Source organism: Phyllopteryx taeniolatus, chromosome 5 (genome assembly GCF_024500385.1).
Source record: "Phyllopteryx taeniolatus isolate TA_2022b chromosome 5, UOR_Ptae_1.2, whole genome shotgun sequence".
In the NCBI taxonomy this organism is placed as follows: domain Eukaryota; kingdom Metazoa; phylum Chordata; class Actinopteri; order Syngnathiformes; family Syngnathidae; genus Phyllopteryx; species Phyllopteryx taeniolatus.
In genome coordinates, this window is record NC_084506.1 from 31,329,571 (window position 1) to 31,350,709 (window position 21,139).

The 21,139-nt window shown below is 41.7% G+C and overlaps 1 protein-coding gene across 5 annotated transcripts in view; it reads left to right on the top strand.

The window, feature by feature from the left end:
- Window positions 1–19,139, top strand: part of LOC133478623 (cGMP-inhibited 3',5'-cyclic phosphodiesterase 3A-like) — an 85,633-nt gene extending 66,494 nt beyond the window's left edge. For 3 of the 5 annotated variants that reach the window (XM_061774890.1, XM_061774893.1, XM_061774891.1), the window contains 10 exons: window positions 7,021–7,094; window positions 10,683–10,834; window positions 10,940–11,077; window positions 12,160–12,271; window positions 12,474–12,587; window positions 13,958–14,157; window positions 15,103–15,306; window positions 16,274–16,435; window positions 16,513–16,768; window positions 17,863–19,139. In XM_061774890.1, the coding sequence (XP_061630874.1) occupies window positions 7,021–7,094; window positions 10,683–10,834; window positions 10,940–11,077; window positions 12,160–12,271; window positions 12,474–12,587; window positions 13,958–14,157; window positions 15,103–15,306; window positions 16,274–16,435; window positions 16,513–16,768; window positions 17,863–18,137 (1,687 nt within the window). In that variant the 3' untranslated portion in view covers window positions 18,138–19,139. The remainder of the gene's footprint in view (window positions 1–7,020; window positions 7,095–10,682; window positions 10,835–10,939; window positions 11,078–12,159; window positions 12,272–12,473; window positions 12,588–13,957; window positions 14,158–15,102; window positions 15,307–16,273; window positions 16,436–16,512; window positions 16,769–17,862) is intronic. The other 2 variants (XM_061774892.1, XM_061774894.1) reach the window with 2 other exon arrangements.
- The last annotated feature ends 2,000 nt before the right edge of the window (window positions 19,140–21,139 follow it).

A 21,139-nucleotide genomic window follows, 5' to 3' on the forward strand; every position in this document is an offset into this window, starting at 1 on the left:
AGATAGCACGAGAGCCTGGTTCATGAATGGGCCCAAGCGACTGTGATATAATATGTGGTTTTATATTGTGTCTTGCGTTTGGGCCTGAAGGTTTGGAAGCAAGTTTAGATGCATTCATGTGAGGGTATTAATGGATGTGGGTTAGTTTGCACTTGAAATGTTATTTGACGACTGCATTTTGTCCGGAAAGAAATGCAAAACAAGTCAAGCCCCATCTGGCCTGACTGTGTCTTCCACTTTTCTTACAAATAATGGCCATAAATACAAATCTTCCTTCACAGTATACTTTATTGTGATCAGTGTAGAAATGGCATTTTTTACAACTTGTTTGTGGTGACTTTGCTATTATGTTTGGATCAATCTCGGACAGCTAAGCATGTTTTGAATCAGTTTCCAAGTGCTGCCGCGTCAAAATTCATTTCCAAAGATCCTAGCTCTGTGTGTGTGTGTGTGTGTGTGTGTGTGTGTGTGTGTGTGTGTGTGTGTGTGCGTGTGCGTGTGCGTGTGCGTGTGCTTCAATATGATCTACAGGACATAGTGCTTGCAATGTTTTTCTTTCAATGTGCCAACAGTACTCCAGCACCAATCGGTCACGCCCTAATGTTTCTGTCTTGCAATTGGTTCAGTCCTTTGTGAACTTTACTTCTGAGACTGTCCTCGAGCAAGAAATTGGTAATAATAATGTACAGGAGGTCCTCGGTTTATGCCCGAGTTCAGTTCCTATGACACGGACATTAACTGAATTTTTATAGGTTGGACTATCCTGTACGTATAGTAGTGAGTCTCCCACTTACTGACCTTTGCTAACGCAGTGTAGAAGTCATAACTACAGTAAATTATTACATGACAAACCCGAGGCAATACATATATAACAACACAATCAAATAAAAAAGAGAAAAAATGGTCTTATCTTTACTCCTGTGGTTGGCTTGCACACTGGAAGGGGCACAACATAGTTCGTAACCATTTAAACATCATAAGCCAGACCAAACCAAATTAGTTTTACATGTGTATGACAGTTTTAAAAAAGGATGTATTATTTCTTTCTACTATGACGCTGTAACAAATCTATATATTTCCATTATTTCTGATGGGAAAAATGTTTTCAAAGTCCAAACAAATCGCAGGTTGACCAGTGTCCTACAACAGCTTGTAGTTGATTTCAGAGGTCCCACTGTCGATGCACTCTGCTGGCGTTGACTGTCGCATCTCTATTAGTCTGCCTGTGTTCTGCGTACATTGTTGGGTGTTCTCGGTGCTCCTAACGCAGGGTACACGTATACCGATTTTTAAAATGTGAGCGACCCGCACACATGACGAAGAAAAAAAAAATGGTGTGTATGCTTGCTGCTTCTGTGTAGAGTGAGGTGTATCTCAAGACACTAAACCCAACTTAACAATGACTATCATAGTAACAAGACTGACCTGTGCGAGACAGCATAGTGCCACAGGGCATCCAGACGGCCAGAAAATACAAAGAAGAAGAAGCTAGACTTATGTCGACATTGCGCGATGCCGGGAAGAGTGGAGTCAACTGAATTTTAAACTGTGCTGTCCTTTCCAAAGTTGGAGAGGATACACCTTTTCATCTCTCTTTGAACTGATGATGTTTTCCACAAAGCTTAAGCAAAAGTGGTATAAAGGTTAGAAGATTTGACTTCCCGAAGAGGCCCTTTATGTCACAATCATAATCACAATCATGAGTGCACACGTAAGGATTTGCGATGGTTAATAATGAACAGCTTTAACATTTACCGTATATTTGTCAGCCCCTACCATTCTCCGAGTTGATGAGGGAGGAAATGTCACTCAACACACCCCACATCGCAAAATAATCTTTTAGAGACATCTGATAATTGGGCTGCTCTCCCCGTGCCTGGGTGGGTTTTCTCCGGGTACTCCGGTTTCCTCCCACATCCCAAGAACATGCGTGGTAGGTTAATTGAAGACTCTAAATTGCCCGTGGGTGTGAATGTGAGTGCGAATGGTTGCTTGTTTCTATGTGCCCTGCGATTGGCTGGCGACCAGTGCAGGGTGTACCCCGCCTCTCGCCCGGAGTTACCTTGGATCGGCTCCAGCACCCCCGCGACCCTAGTGAGGATAAGCGGAACGGAAGATGAATGAATGAATGATAATTGGGCTTTGAACATTTTGATCTGGCAGTACATGTGTAACCTGCTCAAGACATTTGAGTCTGTCAGCAGCCCGTTTGGGATGTGTATTTACACAAAGACTGTGCATTACATGAACACATTCTATAAATGTAAGCACAGTGAGCAGCTGTTGTACACAGGGGCCCACTTTTACTGCTCTTCAGGCTCCAGCAATGACCACTTAAGGTGGTGTGAGTATAAACAAACAGGGGCCTCTCCCCTGTCACCAGAACCCCACAATTATCACACACATTGGATGCATCGTCATGAGCGCACTTCGTGAAAAACACACAAAATTGGAGTGTACACCTGGGTTGAGTTTACTGTGTTTGAGAGCGCGCTCATCTGACTGTATTTACGGTATTCGATTTCAGCATCTGTAAAGGTCATTTAAACTTGTAGCGTGCAAGTAGTTAGGCTAAAACTGTATTTTTTTTTTCATTCAACTAATTTACCTCTTCAATTCTGTTATTTTAATGAGTGCCTTGAGGTAACCTTCACCATTGAATCTTTACAGTATGTGCGATAATCATGGCTGTAATATCAATGAGGAGAAATAAATAAACACATGGCTTCAATTTCCTTCTCTCTGCTTCATCATCATACCTTTACAATCTTAATTAGACATTAGGCCTGTTTTCCTTACCCCCACTATATCCCCATTATGTCAGCCAACATCTACTGTTTAGGAATAACATCAGCCTCAAAGCTACATGTTTTTATTATAAGGTGAATAAAAAGAATTCCTTCGATATTGCTCAGCGTTGTGCAGCCACTGTGCTGTTATCTTATTCACGTCATCTGGGTCAAAGAGCGAGTAGATTACTGGAAGTAGAAATACTGGCTATGGTGTTTATTGTGCCTTGGCCGCTGTCTGATTGGGCCTCGGACCAAAGCTAGTTTGTCAGCGTGTTGTGATTGGTTAGACATAAAATCTGCAGCAGAGAGTGAGGACAGGGGGCAAAGGCCAGGCGAAATGCTCCAAAAGAATTAAAATAAACAACATGGAAGGAAAATGATTCTTTAAAATGTTCTTTTACCGGCTAATTAACTTGATATACTCCATGTCATGCCTAATGCAATGTGCAAGTTGTTCTCTCCTTCAATATGTCTCTGTAGATTATCAGTCATCCTTGCCTTGTCACGGTAATCCGCAAAGGTTGAATCAAGGCAACTGGACTGTCCTTGTTTGTTGAAGACGTTCCACCTTTCATCCAAAAGGCTTCAGTTCTAATTTGTAGGTGTGGAGCCTCCCTATGTATGCCTCGGTGGGTGTGTCCACTGAAGTTGGTCGACAATAGGGTGCTGTTGTTGGCCGGTGTGGTTAGTGAAACGGCTGTCTTGCTTGCATACCGATCAGTTGTTTACTCGTCTTGTGGCAAAGAAGATCATTGGGGCCACTCGAGCTTTAGGCCATCTTTGGGGGAAGAGATGTCAGGACATTCTTATAGGCAGGCAAACGATAGGTGATGCCTTAAACCTCCTCCTCTCTATAGAGACGGCTTTTCTAGTTTGACATAGATGGCTTCTTTAACACCTCTTTCCAACCAGCGGTCCTCCCTATCAGGAATTTGGATGTTGTTTTCGCGTCATCCCTTTCCATGTAAGCCTATCTCCTGCATCCTCCTCTCAAACACCAACTGCCCTCATGTCTTCCCTCACGACATCCATCAACCTTCTCTTTGGTCTTCCTCTAACTCTCTTGCCAGGCAGCCCCATCCTCGTCATCCTTCTAGCAATATACTCACTATTTCCAAACCATCGAAGTCTGCTCTCTCTAACTTTGTCTCCAAAACATCGAACCTCGGCTGTCCCTCTGATGAGCTCATTTCTAATTTTATTCAACCTGCTCACTCAGAGAGCGAACCTCAACATCTTCATTTCCGCCACTTCCAGCTCTGATTCCTGTTGTCTCTTCAGTGCCACTGTCTCTGATCCGTACATCATGGTTGGCCTCACCATTGTTTTATAAACTTTGCCCTTCATCCTAGCAGAGACTCTTCTGTCACATAACACACCTTCCTCCACCCGTTCCAACCTGCTTGGACCCGTTTCTTCACTTCCTGACCACACTCACCATTGCTCTGGATGGTTGACCGCAAATATTTAAAGTCATCCACCCTTGCTATCTCTTCTCCCTGTAGCCTCACTCTTCCCCCACCACCCCTCTCATTCGTGCACATATATTCTGTCTTACTTCGGCAAATCTTCATTCCTCTGCTATCCAGTGCATGGCTCCATCTTTCTAACTGTTTATGCTTTCTCTAGCTCTACAAACACACAATGTAGCTCCTTCTGACCTTCTCTGTACTTTTCCATCAACATCCTCAAGGCAAATAATGCATCTTTAATACTCTTTCTAGGCATGAAACCATACTGTTGCTCGCAAATACTCACTTTTGTCCTGAGTCTAGCCTCCACTACTCTTTCCCATAACTTCATTGTGTAGCTCATCAACTTTATTCTCTATAGTTCCCACAGCTCTGCACATCACCCTTGTTCTTAAAAATGGGCACCAGCACACTTTTCCTACATTCCTGAGGCATCTTCTCACGCGCCAGAATACTATTGAACAAGCTGGTCAAAAACTCCACAGCCACCTCTCCTCGATGCTTCCATACCTTCACAGGAATGTCATCAGCACCAACTGCCTTTCCATTTTTCATCCTCTTTAATGCCTTTCTAACTTCCCCCTTACAAATCATTGCCACTTCCTGATCCACCACACTTGCCTCTTCTACTCTCCCTTCTCTCTCATTTTCCTCATTCATCAACTCCTCGAAGTATTCTTTCCATCAATCTAGCACACTACTGGCACCAGTCAACATATTTCCATCTCTCTCCTTAATCACCCTAACCTGCTGCACATCCTTCCCATCTCTATCCCTCTGTCTGGCCTGCAGGATTTGAGTCCCTGGCGGCGTAGTGTGTTACAGATTGAGGGAGATTATCAGTGGTCTTGTATGTCTTCCATTTTCTAATAATTGCTCCCACAGTTGATTTCTTCACACCAAGCTGCTTACCTATTGCAGATTCAGTCTTCCCATTCTGGTGCAGGTTTACAATTTTGTTTCCGGTGTCCTTTGACAGCTCTTTGGTCTTGGCCATAGTGGAGTTTGTAGTATGACTGTTTGAGGTTGTGGACAAGTGTCTTTTATCCTGGTAACGAGTTCAAACAGGTTCCATTAATACAAGTAACGAGTAGAGGACAGAGGAGCCTCTTAAATAAGAAGTTACAGGTCTGTGAGAGCCAGAAATCGTATTTGTTTGTAGGTGATCAAATACTTATTTTCCACCATAATTTGCGAATAAATTCTTTAAAAATCAGACAATGCGAATTTCTGGATTTTTTTTCCCCTCATTTTGTCTCATCGGTGAGGTATACCTATGATGAAAATTACAGGGCTCTCTCATCCTTTTAAGTGGGAGAACTTGCACAATTCGTGGTGGGCTAAATACTTTTTTACCCCACTTTATATACAGGTTGTACAAAACATTTAGTTTTACTTAAAAACTAATAAAAACAAATAAAAAATCCTGTACGAATGTGGTCTGCCCTGCCTTCCCACTAACAGTTTTTGAGAAATTAGTTATATAATATAGTTTTCTTGATAGTAAATATTTGTCATACACAGGTTTTACTTCAAGCTATACAGGTATAACTATTGTATGTATTGACAAAGTGTAGTTTAGGTGGCAGTCACACTGAGTACAATACTTACCACGCAACAAATGTAATGACAGCCTTGAGTCGCTCTGTAGTGTATTTACAGGCCTCTCTGCAGACTCAGGACGTTCTTGTGATAAAAGCAAAGTCACCTGATACCTGGCGGCATATGAACACGTCCACCGTTCTTATTTTCCTTCTGAACGGAGGGCTCAATGTCAGTCGCTGAGCTTATTCTGCTGCATTAGCAGAATAGGAAGCATGGCTGCCAGTTTTTCAACTTTCATTAAAAGTCAAACCTTTTAAGCCAAGCACTCCTGCCTTGGGCAGACCCCCCTGACAATAATGCACTCACTGTTCGCCCGCCAAACTATCAAACTATTTTATATTCCACACCTGCTAGACATTACGTGCAGCGGTCCGACCTGGCCGCGCAGACACAACAGAACTCTTTGTTGGGGCCTCGGAACCATTAGTCTAGGGTGGGCACGACACAGCTCACCAAACAATTTATCAGAGGGAGATAGGGAGACACACTGCATGCCTTTGTGTTCCTTGTGACACCATGCTGGAACGGCAGGCAATTCCTCCACGTTTTACAACATTCGGGGAGAAGTATTTTAATTGGAAACACCTCCAGCTTGACTGTGCAGGCCGCAATGGAGAAACGTGGCGAAGCAGCATTTGCGAGCTGATTGAGAGGCTCCTCGTATTGATTTATCGAGAATGGACTCGCAATTCCTAGTGTCATTCAGAGCAGCACCGAGATCAAAGAATGCTGCTTCTTAATTTATTTGTGTGGGCATTCACTAACCATTTTTTTTCTTTTGAAGCATCTGTGCAGGCAGTGTTTGCTCAAGCATTGACAGGAAAAAAAATACTTAAAGGGATCCCTCATTACGTTTTTCCTGTCAACGTATTCCAAGTGCTTTAACATCCAAGACAGATAGGCCTATATTGAATGGAATCCATCCCAATTCTTCAGCTCAGCTTCTGTCAGCAAAGACTTGTACACTTTGTTTTCTACAAGCAAACACGTGTACTATTCTAGGTCTGTTCCCTCAGTGCATTTCTGTTGAATGTGCTCAGTCTATTTGGAGTTGGATTTTAATTGGTTCCTCCAAGCAATGTGTCGACAATATTTATATATTTTTCAATATGACAAAAACTGGTTCAACATCTGATCCCTCTTGTCTACAGTTGTGGAAGACCATACATCAGACTGAGCCACGGAGAGGGCTCCATAGACAAGGGAGACAGGATACCACGCCCAGGTACACTACACAGGTTTCACTACTTCACATGTGGTGTGCTTGTAAACAGTACAGCACTCGAGATCTCAACAAAGGGCATTATGGTATCTTGTTATGGCATTATAAAAAAAATTCTTCAAAGATTTCATATCATTCAAAACAAAAGTTAAGCATTTTATTTTGAGGTAACCCTATTGAAACATGATTGTTTTGTTGTACAACTTTTCTGGTACAGTCTGTACAATTGGTGAAATACATTGTTGTTGCCTGTGACCATATACATTTTGGTATGTCATAGACATCTTTCAGTCAAACGTTATACAAAGTCTCAAAAGACTGTAAAAGATATTTATAAAAGAATGTGGACGGCGTCACGCAGACGCTAAGAGTACGCCCTGCAACCGGAGGGTCACCAGTTCGTATCCCCGAGCGTGTCGTCACTGTCCCCGGGCAAGACACTTAACCCATATTGCCTGAACGAATGTGGTTGGATGTTTGGTGGTGGTTGGAGGGGGGCGTAGGCGCAGAATGGCAGTCACGCTTCCGTCAGACAGCCCCAGGGCGGCTGTGGCTACACGAGTATCTTAACCACCACCAGGGTGTGACTGAGGAGTGAATGAATAGTGCGTGAAATTGTAAAGCGTCTTGAGTGTTTTTTTAAATTTTGACCAAAAAATTAATTGTTTTTTAATTTTGACAAAAAAATATAATGTCCAAGACTAATCCCAGTGTTTCCCAATACAGGGATATGCAATGTTCTAAATGTATAGTCGGTTAGGGTGGTCCATACATTATGCTGGAGCTTGCCAAGATCCTTTACAATGGTGTGAAATATTTGATTTCCCCTCTGGGTGTAACAAAAACGGAATTGAATTGGAAAACCATTTTTGATTTAAAAGATGCGAGCGCATCGTTACACGGATTAATGAATCATCCGCCTAACTCAATATCGCTTGAATGGGCCGATCGCCCGGTCCAAAAGTTAAAAACTGGTTTGATATTGCTGAAGCAGCTGCATCTCCTTCATTGATCTTCTCCCACTCTCTTAAAACTCGCGCGTGACTTGTCGCAGTTACATAAATAGCTCTGTGACTTTGTGAGGGTAAATGCATGGTGAAATTGCGGACTCGGTGAGGATGTACAATGCCCCGGCAGGTTTCAAGTCCAAACTGTGGAAATAATTACGAAACAACAACAAAATATTGTTCATAAAACATATTTAAATGTTGCCAATCAAATACTGATCAATAATGACTATTCCTCTGATCCATCATGCATATCATGCATCCATCCACTTTCCATACCGCTTGTCCTCACTAGGGTCACAGACGAGCTGGAGCCTATCCCAGCCGACTCCGGGTGAGAGGCGGGGTACACCCTGAACTGGTCGCCAGCCAATCGCACTCATGTATTTGAGATGCATTCAATAGTTAGTCTCCATTTCAATTTGGCTTCAGACATAATTTCTCCACCACAACAGCTCTTCTTAAATTTACCAATGATGTGTTCTCCTCATTTGATAAAAGCCAAGACACCGGTGATATCTTCATTGATCTCTCAAAAGCTTTTGATATGGTTGATCACCATACGGGTGTACCCCGCCTCTCGCCCGAAGATAGCTGGGATAGGCTCCAGCATGCCCGCGACCCTTGTGTGGATAAAGCGGTACAGAAGATGGATGGATGGATGGATGATCACCATATTCTCCCCGACAAATTATTTCCCATTGGTTTAAATCGTCATGCTCTGCTTTGGTTCAATGCTTATCTCCGTAATACATGTCAATGTGTTTTTTAAGGTTGTCTTTCAGTTTATTTAATTGTTAAAAATGGTGTACCAAAAGGCTCCATCTTGGGACCCCTTCCTTTTTTCTCTTATCAACGACCTTCCAGGCTCATTGTCCAATAATCTTGTCCATCTTTATTCTGATGACACAGTCCTATACACCTCTTATTCTATCATAACTCATATCCAACAGGCTCTACAATCTGACGTGATTTCTATTCCAAAATATGTCCCTTTAAAACCCATCACTGTCATCTGTGTAATTCACTCAGATGGCTACAACCATACTCAAGATGTCATTTTCACTGGATTCAATTTGCCTTTAAATGTGTTCACTTTAATTGTCCCCCTTATTTACAAGAATCACTGGTTCCACTTATTCCTTTTGACATTTATAATATCCTTCTTTTACCATCCCCAGAATTTTTAAAGAAATTGGTCGCAGATCCTTTAGTTACAAAGTTCCATCTGATTGGAATAATCTCCCAGACTCGTTGAAATGATTTATCTCTTTCCATTGTTTCAGTGTTTCTTTATTCCAGTATCTTAAAACATCATGTTCATGTTTTCAATTTGTTCGTGTTACTCCTTTGATATATTTTGTCACTAAATAATTACAGATCATCACACTATTCTGGTTATGATAATGAAGTATCAAGTATTTGGGTCACCGTTTATAATCATCTGTTATATCTGAAGGTAGTACAAGTGGAGGGACTGGTTGACAGTGATAATATATATTTGGTTTTCTGGCGGCACGCTGGACGACGGGTTAGCACATCCGCCTCACAGTTCTGAGGACCCGGGTTCAAATCCGGGCTCGCCTGTGTGGAGTTTGCATGTTGTCCCTGTGCCTGCATGGGTTTTCTCTGGGTACTCCAGTTTCCTCCCACATCCCAAAAACATGCACGGTAGGTTAACTGACGACTCTAAATTGTCCGTAGGTATGAATGTGAGTGCGAATGGTTGTTTGTTTATATGTGCCCTGCGAGTGGCTGGCGACCAGTTCAGGGTGTACCCCACCTCCTGCCCGCAGTTAGCTGGGATATAGGCTCCAGCATACCCGCGACCGTAGTGAGGATAAGCAGTGCAGAAAATGGATGGAGGAAGTTGTTGTTCTGTAACTCTGTTTATGTTATGCATGTTGTATTTGTGTCTTTGGGACCCCCTCGAAAATGAGATGGGGTTATCCTCATTAACTTCAAATTCAGTTCTGATTTGACATGAAAAATGTAATCGAATCGAACCGACCGAATCAACTCGTAAGCCCCTTGAATCGAAACGATCGAATCAGCCAACTTTAAAATGTACCGTCCTTGAATCGTATCACATTCCATGTATTGAGATACATATTGAATGGTCTTTTATTGGAGAGATGCATGCCCCTTAGTTTCCTCAACTTCTTTCAAGTTTTTTTTCTGCAACTTTACTGTGTTATCTACACATCTCAAATAACCATGCAATAAAAAGTAAATGTAACACACAAAAAAAAAAATAATTATTGACAGGGTATGAATCATCTTAGGTTTACTCTAAGTGTATACACTTCTCATTAGACCGCTATGGTACTTAGAGGCCCCTTCTTAGTAACAGGAATATCATAACGCAAAACTACACACTATGGCAATTATAAGCTACAAAATTCATCTTTTTAGACTGTAGACGGTTCTTGTCATTCCCTCCCAATAATTTCATGGAGTTCCAAGAAATAAATATACACTTGTATTATGAAATGCTAACCCCCACTAAAGAGAAACAGAGGCGGTTTCTGGAGGACCCAGTTATGAATTTGTGATGTGTTGTTATTATTGCGTTTTCTAATAGCAGAGGATCAAGTGGTTGTGTCATCAGACTATGACAGCACCCACGAAGCCAACCATAGTGACAGCAGTGATGTAGCACAAACAGAGGAGGACACAGAGGAAGGGAAAAACCCCTCCCAGAATGTCATTCTCCACCCGCTTTTACCTCCTGAGGTAAGATGGGGAGCCATAAAGATGGCCCTCCAGAGTCATCAGTAGACAACATGGTATTTCTATAATGAATAAACCCTCCGTTTTCATCATGTGTCACTTGTACAGGACAAACCTATTCTGGCCCCAGAGCCGCTATTAATGGAAGATTTAGAGCCGATGATGAGTCAGCTAAACAATTGGAACTTTCCCATCTTCAGCTTGATGGAGAAGACTAACGGTAAATGTGGACGGATCCTCAGTCAGGTGAGCAAGTCCAAAGAAAGGCTTCACCATTCATCTATCAATCCATTCTCTATAGCGCTTGCCTTTATTAGTGTTATGGTTTTGCTGGAGCCTGTCACAGCTGACTTTGGGTGAGAGGTGGGGTGCATCCTGGACTGGTTGCCACCCAATTGCAGGGCACATCTAGAAAGCGGGAGGAAGGCAGAGTACCCAAGAAAACCCAGGTAAGCATGGGGAGAACATGCAAATTCCACACAGGAAAACCACAGCCAAGATTCAAACCCTGAACCTCAGAGCTGTGAGTCAGAGGTGCTAACCACCAAACTTACTGTGCTGCCCGACTCATGATTCATCCACTTAATTGGGTATTACCTGGGTTCCAAATGCTTCAAGATCTGAAAGTCCTCTTGGAATATGGGTGAATTTAACTCAAAACTATAAATAGCTATTTGGCTCAATAGTTTACTTGTGATATGGAGAATTGCAGTACATGTGATTAAACATGCTCATAAAACGCCTTTTTTTCCACTCCTTGGGCTATTATGAAACAATAATAATATGTAATAATTGTTGTTGTTGTCGTGATAAAGTAAATCCTTTTGATAATTATTCACACAAAGAGGTAATATACTATGTTAGAAATTCTTAAAATGTATTGAACGTGCTGGAATTAGAGTTGGGAAAAGTTACACAAACCTTTCGGTATGCAGCATTCAAAACCATTTTTTTTCTTGCAGTATGTCTGGTGATGTGATATGGCCAGCACAGTGGCGAAGGGACTATACCACATTGGCCTCACAGTCTGGATGTCCTTTGTTCAAATTTCGACTTTGGCACTCCTGTGTGGAGGCATGTTCTCCCGTTTTTTTTTTTTCGGGTACTGCTGCTTTCTCCCGCTTTCCAAAGTCATGCTTGTTAGGGTAATTTAAAACTCTAAACTGTCCATAGGTGTGAATGGTTGTTTGTCTGTATGTGCGACCAGTCCAGGGCGTACCTGGCCTCTTGGGCAAGGTCAGCTAGGCTAGACTCCAGCACATCAGTGACCCAATGAGGAGAAGCAGTATAGAAATTGGATGGATGGTGATACCATTATGTCCCCCCAGGTCTCTTACAGGCTTTTTGAGGACACTGGGTTGTTTCGGACCTTCAAGATTCCAATCCAAGAATTCATGAACTACTTCCATGCCCTTGAAAATGGTTACAGAGACATACCATGTAAGCTTGTACACATCTCGTCTGCTTATGTTACAATTAGGACCTTCACCATAACCAAACAACCAAATCATCCACTAGAAGAAGATTGCGTCGTTTGTCACAGTTAATTGGGTGAAACTTTGGATTTATAAAGAGGGATAAGCAGCTCAACAGTGCACTCTGCTGGAGAATGATAAACTGACTATGTTGTCTCCTGACCTAGACCATAATAGGGTGCACGCCACGGATGTGCTCCATGCAGTCTGGTACCTCACCACACAGCCGGTTCCGGGTCTGCCCAGCCTCATTGCTGAACACAGCTCTGCTAGTGACTCAGGTGTGTCCATCAGTGTTCATTACGCATCTTGTCGAGGTCATTTATTGTCATTCTGATAGCTGTAGCCTATCCCGGCTGACTTTGGGGCGAGAGACAGGGTGCACTGGTCACCGGCCAATCGCAGGGCACATACAGACAAACAACCACTCATACTTACATTCACACCTATGGAGTATTTAGTGCCTTGAATTGACCTAACTTGCATGTTTTTAGAATGTGGGAGGGAGGAAGCCGAATTACCCGGAGAAAACCAAGGCAAGCACGGTGAGAACATGCAAACTCCACACAGGAAGGCCAGAGCAGGGTTTCCCAACTCGAACGTCAGAACTGTGAGGCAGACATACTAACCACATACCCGATCACGCTACCCTGAGCAATTCCAAATACCAACTTTGGCATCAAATCTTCAGACTATTTTACTTTTATTTTATTATAAAATTGCATTTTACAAGATTACAAGATACAACAATAATTGGGGGTTCAAATCTGGGCTCCCACCTCTGTGAGTGGAGTTTGCATATTCTTCCTGTGTTTGTGGAGTTTGCTTTCGGGTACTTCGGCTTCCTCGCACATTTCCCAAACATGCATGCTTGGGTCACCGAAGACTCTAAATTGTCTTAAGGTGTGCCCTGCATTTGCCTGGCCACCAGCGTGTACCCCGCCTCACGCCCAAAGGATTCAGCTCACCGTGACCCTAATGGGGATAAGCTATATACAAAAATTGGATGAATGGATGGAGGTTATTATTGACATTGTTTTAAAATTAAATTTGACATCAGAAAAAGCTGTTCTTAAGGGTTATGTTCAATTGTTGTGATGAATTTGGGACCAGCTGGAGAAGCATTGTTTTTATGTCTTTTAAATATTTGTTTTCTATCTGCAACCAAAATATATATATATATATATTTTTTTTTTTTTATTTATTTATTTTTTTCATTTTTCCATCTACCCAGAGCCTAACTATAAGGCATCTCAGTAATGGTTTTGAGAGCAACCATTGTATGAGCAGTATGTTGTCTTTTCCTAATTCAAAGTTTGTCTTATCTTATTCAAGCTCAGGGCACTTCCATTCACATAGCAAAACTATTTGAAGTCCTGCACAGCATGAACTTGCAGGCAGATTAGAATTTTCTCACAACCATATTTTCATACCCTCATTTGTATGCCTTACTAAGGCCTTCCCTTTGATCCACATGCGAGTGTTTTTGAGAGTTCAAAAATGTGTTTCTCTCTGTGTGCACGTGTACACTCAAGCGTGTGTGTTTGTGTCTAAGAATATATACCCTCGAAGCACAATATATGTGTGTTTGTGCAAACTGTGACACCCTGTTCTTCACCTTACTGCCTTTGTCTGCTTCCCCTGTGGCCAGACTCCGACAGCGGAATAACTCACAGTCATATGGGCTTCCTGGTGTCAAAGACATACACTGTGTCAGAGGACGGTTATGGCTGCTTGTCTGGCCTCATACCGGCTCTGGAGCTTATGGCCCTCTACGTGGCTGCTGCAATGCACGACTACGACCACCCCGGGCGGACCAACGCGTTCCTCGTGGCTACCAGCGCCCCGCAGGTAAAGTTTTAATTTAAAGCTATCGTCTGCGATTTTTGGTGCCCCCTACTGCTGCGGAATTCAGCATTACAACAAAGCGGTTGGATATACACCAACATAATGTATTATAGAGCTGTTGAAACCCGCAAGGTCAATAAATAGGTAGATGTTCATTTGCGGCAATTTTTTTATTATTGTTTTCATTGACACGGTTATTATTGTATGACTATTTTGTGCTCCAAAAACACAAAATCATATTTTTAGTGCGTGCGTTTTTCAACTACGCTCCGCCCATTACGCTGCAAAATGCCTCACTTCCGTGTCGTCATTTCCGTCCACGTCGTTTTCTGTGCGCCACCAACTGGGCCAGCGTGGGAAATGAATCGGGCATTCACTAAAACAATTATTGAGGAATACAGCAAAATGTTAGCGCACCTGACAGGCTTCATCAGCATTTTGTCATCTCCTCTAGTATTGGCTTTGGTCCATTTTTTTTTTTTTACTTTTTTTAAGCAAAAACAAAGTTGTGGATTTCACCTTTAAATAATTAGACATGCATGCATGTTATAATGGAAAGCCAGAGTACCTGAAGGGATTCCACCCAGGCGTACCAAGATAGTTAATTAATGAATGACTTGAGTATTGTGCTGCAATAATGGTACTGGTACAAATTGTAAATATTGTGTAAATACAGTGGTGGTTTGTCGATATCGTTGTTTGTCCCTGTGTGCCCTGCGAATGGCTTTTAGCTTTTGTAGCTCTTCAGAAGCTATATAAACTGTTGTAATGACAATTGAAAGTTTTAGTCTCCACATGCAATCATTTCAACAAAGTATATATATATATATATATATATATATATGTCATTTCCCCCCCTTATTTCTACCACATTATGAAGAAGTTGTCCCCCAGTTGTTGTGGTTGCTGCTTAGTGTTGTAAAGTGTCAGTGTTTTGTGCCTGTGCAGGCGGTGCTCTACAATGACCGTTCGGTCCTGGAAAACCACCACGCTGCCTCGGCCTGGAACCTCCTGTTGTCCCGACCGGAGTTCAACTTCCTTGTCAACTTGGACCACAGGGAGTTCAAGCGATTCCGTTTCTTGGTCATTGAGGCCATACTAGCCACGGATTTGAAGAAGCACTTTGATTTTCTTGCAGAGTTTAATGCAAAGGTATTTATGCTTTGTATGCAAACAATCAAAAAGCCTTTTGGAGGAGTTTTCAAATATAATTTATGTATACTTAAATTGAAAAATGTATAAATGGAAAAAGATTGAAATGATTTTGAAAGTAAAGATGTATCATCATTGATTTATTTCCTATAGTGCTTGTCCTCATTAGGATCACAGTTGAGCAGCAGCGTATCAACGCTAACTGGACATGAGGCAGTGTATACCCAAGACTGGTCACCAGTCAATCGCAAGGCACTTACAGTACAGGCATACAGCCATTGACACTCACATTATCATAGATTGATCATTTAAAGTCTCCACTTAACCTAACATGCATGTTTTGGGAAAATGTAATGTGAATCAAATAGCAGTTAGAATATTCATAACCCATGCTAGAGAAGGAGGGACACTTATCACTCTTAAACTGGGCCCAGTCGGTAGAGTGTGTTGTCCACTGATCGAAGGGTCGGCGGTTTGAGTCCCGGCTCTACCTCTCTGCTGTCGAAGTGTCCTTGAGCAAGACACTGAACCCTAATTTGCCTCCAGGTCGGCATTGTAAATGACCAAATGTTCTTAATTCCCTCAAAGAAATCTAATTATTAATGGATGCGCTCCATTGAGTTTGGATTGAGGTTGTTGAGCTTTATAATGACATGATGTCAGTTCATATTATGCCTATTAGCTTTGCATTTAGAAAAGAAACACATTTTGGCACTTTCATTTTCAGTGATAACTGATGTACATTTACTTATCACTCAAACAATATTGCATGTGACGCACAGCTCACTGCGTTGCCAAGTCACCCCGGAAATAAGGAATACGTTCCATTAATTTCCCGAGAGATCTGCAAATGCTCAACTCTATGCTACTGAAAAACAGCAGTGGAGATTGTAAGGTGTACTGTACATGTTGCATTGGGGGTGAAAGTTTGTCACCTTGTTTGTTTATTTTTTGACTGATTCCCTAGGTGGGTGATGATCCATCTTCAGGCATTGATTGGTCCAATGAGAATGACAGGTTGCTGGTCTGCCAGATGTGCATAAAGCTGGCTGACATCAATGGGCCGCTTAAGTGTAAGGACCTGCACCTACAGTGGACAGAGGGCATTGTCAATGAGTTCTATGAACAGGTTGGAGAACCCGGCTTGAGTTGCGCTGCATATTTCTGGTCGTAACGTTACGCTAATGAGGGTCATGCTGCATGTAGGGTGATGAAGAATCCAGTCTGGGTCTCCCCATCAGCCCCTTCATGGACCGAGCCGCGCCACAGTTGGCCAAACTCCAGGAGTCATTTATCACGCATATCGTGGGACCCTTGTGCAATTCTTATGACTCGGCCTGCCTCATGCCGGGGCGGTGGGTGGAGCCCAAGACGGGTGCAGAGGAGCCTGAAAGCACAGAGAATGAAGATGAGGAGGAAGATACGGCAGAGGAAGACGCATCCACTAGCTCAGAGTCGTCACGTAAGCCATTGCGGTCTTACATTCAAAATGACTACCTATAGAATTTGTATGTATTGTTAGGCACTCAGCTATAGTACCAGTTAGTTCTCAATCAAGAGCACAAGCAAGTGTGTCTAAACTCGGTACTGCATGACAAAATCTGACGATATTGCACTAACATTAGTGTATCGTAGATGTCTGAAAATGCGACATTTTGTTAATAATAATTATATTGCACTCGGCGGCACGGTGGCTGACTGGTTAGTATGTCCGCCTCACAGTTCAGAGGTCGTGGCTTCTTATCTAAGCGCCGGCCTTCTGTGTGTGGAGTTTGCATAGCTGTTTATATATTCCCTGCCCTTGCATGGGTTTTCTTTGGGTACTCTGACTTCCTCCCTTCATAAACATTCCAAAAACCTGCACAAATTAAGTTAATACAACAGTAAATCCTTTTTATACTCCGCAGAGTGCATGACTTTTTGTGTGAAATCCTATGAAAAGAAGAAAAGGATTTAGGTATGTAAATAAAATGAATCACATAATTACATACTACAAAAGGGATACACTATGACAGTGGTTCCCCAATTTTTTTACCCCAAAAACCACCCAGAAAAATACCAAGCTCTCCATGTACCACCATGACGAATGTTCATAAAAAGACAAGGCCGGGGTTTTCTCCCCCCAAAAAATGTAAGCCACTGTAAAACTCTACATAGTTTGAACTTCACCACTGTGCTCAAAATATAAGGGACGTTACACGTAGTCATTGTCATCAATTCAAATGAGGTCAGTTGTCGCCACGCAGATTTTTATTTTTATTTTTATTTGTATTTTTTTGAGCAGCGTAGAAAGGTCACAGTTTTATTTTGATCTCATTTATATTTTGTGTGCTTGTAACAGCACGTGACATCTCAAAATGGGCTCCAAAATGTTTTTTGTATCCCTTCATTGGTGACGTTATGGCATTCCGTAGACTCAATGTCATTCAATGGATAGTTAACGGTTTCATTTGAGCTGACCTTCTTATTGGAACCTGAACATGTACAGTACATACTGTGATACATTGCGGTTGTCCATGCATTTCTAACGTTGTCATTTATATGTTTCTATCTTAGAGAAAGCAGCCAAGAAAAGAAGGAAAGTGTTCTGTCAGATCACCCATCACCTGCTAGAGAACCACGAGATGTGGAAGAAAGTTATTGCGGAGGAGGCCCAGAAGCAGGGCCAAGGAGCAGAGTCGGTCCACGTGAACAGTGTAGCAGAGCCGATTTTGGCTATCCACGAGGAGGAAGAGGAGCCAGGCAGCAGAGAGGAGCTGGTTGAAGGGGAGGATCCTGAGGAACCTGAGTGGCCTGCGTCGCCACAAGAAGTGGAGGAAGATCCAGAGTGAACGCGACATCCAGCATCTGTCAGGATTAGGACAAGTGTTTCTCGTTTTCTTATACTATTTACTGAATCCTGTTTTTGCCAGCACATCACTTTAGACACAACACTGTAGATTGGGAAATGTGTGCCTACAAAATACAAAACAGGGTGGGAAATTTTGTGCTTTACACATTTTGTCTAAATATTTGATTTCACCAAACATTTAAAGGAGCTTTCCGTCTTGCAATACGAGATTATGCATGTACTTTGGAATACAGACTCTTTTGTTACTGTCAAAGGAAGAGGCAGACTGGCTACACAGACCTCAACCACAGTGTGGTGACACAGGACTGATGAAATTTGCTGCCACTTTATACATCATTATTTTCTGAATGCAATTATATAGAGACGTCCCAAATACTTGTGCTTCAATTTCAGCTGGAGTTTTTGAGTGGGGGTCACAAATGGGCCATAATATATTTATGGCTTTTAAAAGAAGTAAATTAATTGAGGAACATTGGTGGAACTGTCATTCCTTTAACCTCAGCCAACATGACTCACACACAATAAAATATTTATAAATGTTATACTTTGTTATGTACTGTACAGCCATTTATGTTCAAGTGCTGATACTTCATCCTCATCACATCCCCTGTGCGTTTGTGTCCACGTGAATGATTCCTCAGCCTAAAACATGGATAAGGTTCACCTCTATTTTGCTGTTACGCAAAGTATGAAAAACATGAAAAAGGGATCTCTGCAATGACGCAGCGGCAATCTTTTAATGGGCAGATGCGTACGGTCACCCGAACAGAGAATAAACGAAGTTCGACATTCAAAATGCATTTGGAATGTCTTAGTAAAGAACAGAGTCATACATCCATGAGAAGCGATAGGAAGACTCGAAAGGGAATATTACATCAATGATCCGTCAAGTAATGTAATACCCTGCTTTTTTGTTTCCATGATTTCTAAATGGCTCTGAATTTTGTATTCTCTGTGTGTAATAAACTCCTCCATATGTGAACCTTTGATCCTCAGGAAACCTTCAACCATTGAGATTCAAAGCTCTTTTAGAACGTGTGCAGAGAGCAACAACATGCTGGGACACTATTGCAAGTGACTTGAGATGATGTTCATGACACACATAACACAGGAAGTAGAAATCAGGGAGCAAAGTTAAGAACAACAATAAACATCAACTGGATGAGTCCAGACTGAAAAATCACAGTATTATAACTGTGGGCTGACGCTTCAGGAAATTGCATCCAGAAATATTTGCCACATTCCTTGTCATGTAGTGCGTCCCTGACACCTTTGAGTGATTTGTGCCGAAATGCATCCTAAGTGAATCTGAGAAGTACAGTATGAGTCACTTTTCGAGGAGTAACCACCGGCACTCGTGACTTTGCTCACATACAGTATCATTTATAGGCGTGAAACAAAATATTAAGGTAAAAAAAAAAAAAAAAACACGAATAAAAGAATAATATTCATCGCAAACTATAAGGACGCGAATACATAAAATTATATGAATGACATTCATTCCAAAAAATCTGAATGACAAACTGATTTCGAGCCAAATGAAAATCCCACTTTTGTAAATTTGAGAAGAAATTGCCTGAGAGGTAAAACTTGAATATGGACTTCAATCCGTGACATATGTAGTACATGATCTAATGCTGCGAGAATATTAATGTGTCACTGCATAGACTGTGGTAGACGTGAATCTGGTTTGATGTGAGATTGTTCCTTGATATTTATAGTGGCACTTCAATGTGTGCCACAGTGGGTGCTTCCGCTGTAAAGAAGGCCACGGGAGTCAGTGGAAGGATTCAACTGCTTTGTGAATGTATATTACACAAAACTTAGGGAGGCTTCATGTACGTAAGTGTCTCATTGCAAACCTTGCAGTGTCTATGTCCAATGCTGTCATGTTTCTGATGCGACTGCCTGATAACCGGTACACTTCGTAAATATTGGTGAGGTGATGCGTTCAGTGACTTCCTCTGAGATATTCAGATGAAATAGTTGCTCTCCAAAGATCCTGTATTTCTCCTTGTGCTTCCACTATGACCTAGAAACTGCTTTGTAGCCATCTTAAATGGCAGCGATTTGATTTTTTTTTTTAAACATAATATTTGTCACGTCACAAAGACAAATTGTTTTGGGGTAGAGAACATAGCATCATTGAAGCCATTGTGTTATATTGTGTTTACATCTTCATTCCTTTCATTTCATTGTCACACAGCTGTAGGAGAACGGTAATCACGAGAGCTAAACTAGCTTCCAGCGAAACCGAAAGTTCTAGTGTAGAGTATTTTTATATAGCGGACACGTGATGATAAATTTGGTTTCCTCTCGCCAGGATATTGCACTTACCATTTGTACTTAAAGAACATTTTGTCCAAATACATAGGATTTGTGACCATCGAATATTTTTTTCCCCCCTTACAGGTTGAAGCTCCATTTTGTACAGTATGAATATACAGTATGCTGTACAGTAAAAGGACATTTTAAAACTACAAAAAAAAAAAAAAAAAAAACTTTGAGAAACACATTTATTTTTACCATTTTGTAATTTAGACACAATACTGTGGCTTCAATATTGCCAGATTTACTGGAAGTGCCTATTGGTATGTATCATACATGAATATATTTGAAAATCATTAGAAATTGTCACAAACTGATCTAAGTTGATGTTGTTATGTGAATACATTCAATTATAAGAAAAGTAATGTGGTATCTGTGTTTGTCTTTACTAGTTGGGAATACAAATGATGAATTGATCACTTGATATAACGTGCCGAATGCAAATGTTTCCATAGCAATGCAAACAAGCGGATGCATGTTTTATCATTTGAAAAATAGGGAGGAATTACAATCGCTTAACTGAGGTAAGACAAATATGGTCAAGTTGAAAGAATCCACTGCAAAGTACGTACTTTCTGGGGGGGGAAAGAATAAATAATTATCTATTTGTACATGTGTAAATGAAATGACCCTAGTGAGGGTCAGTGGTATGGA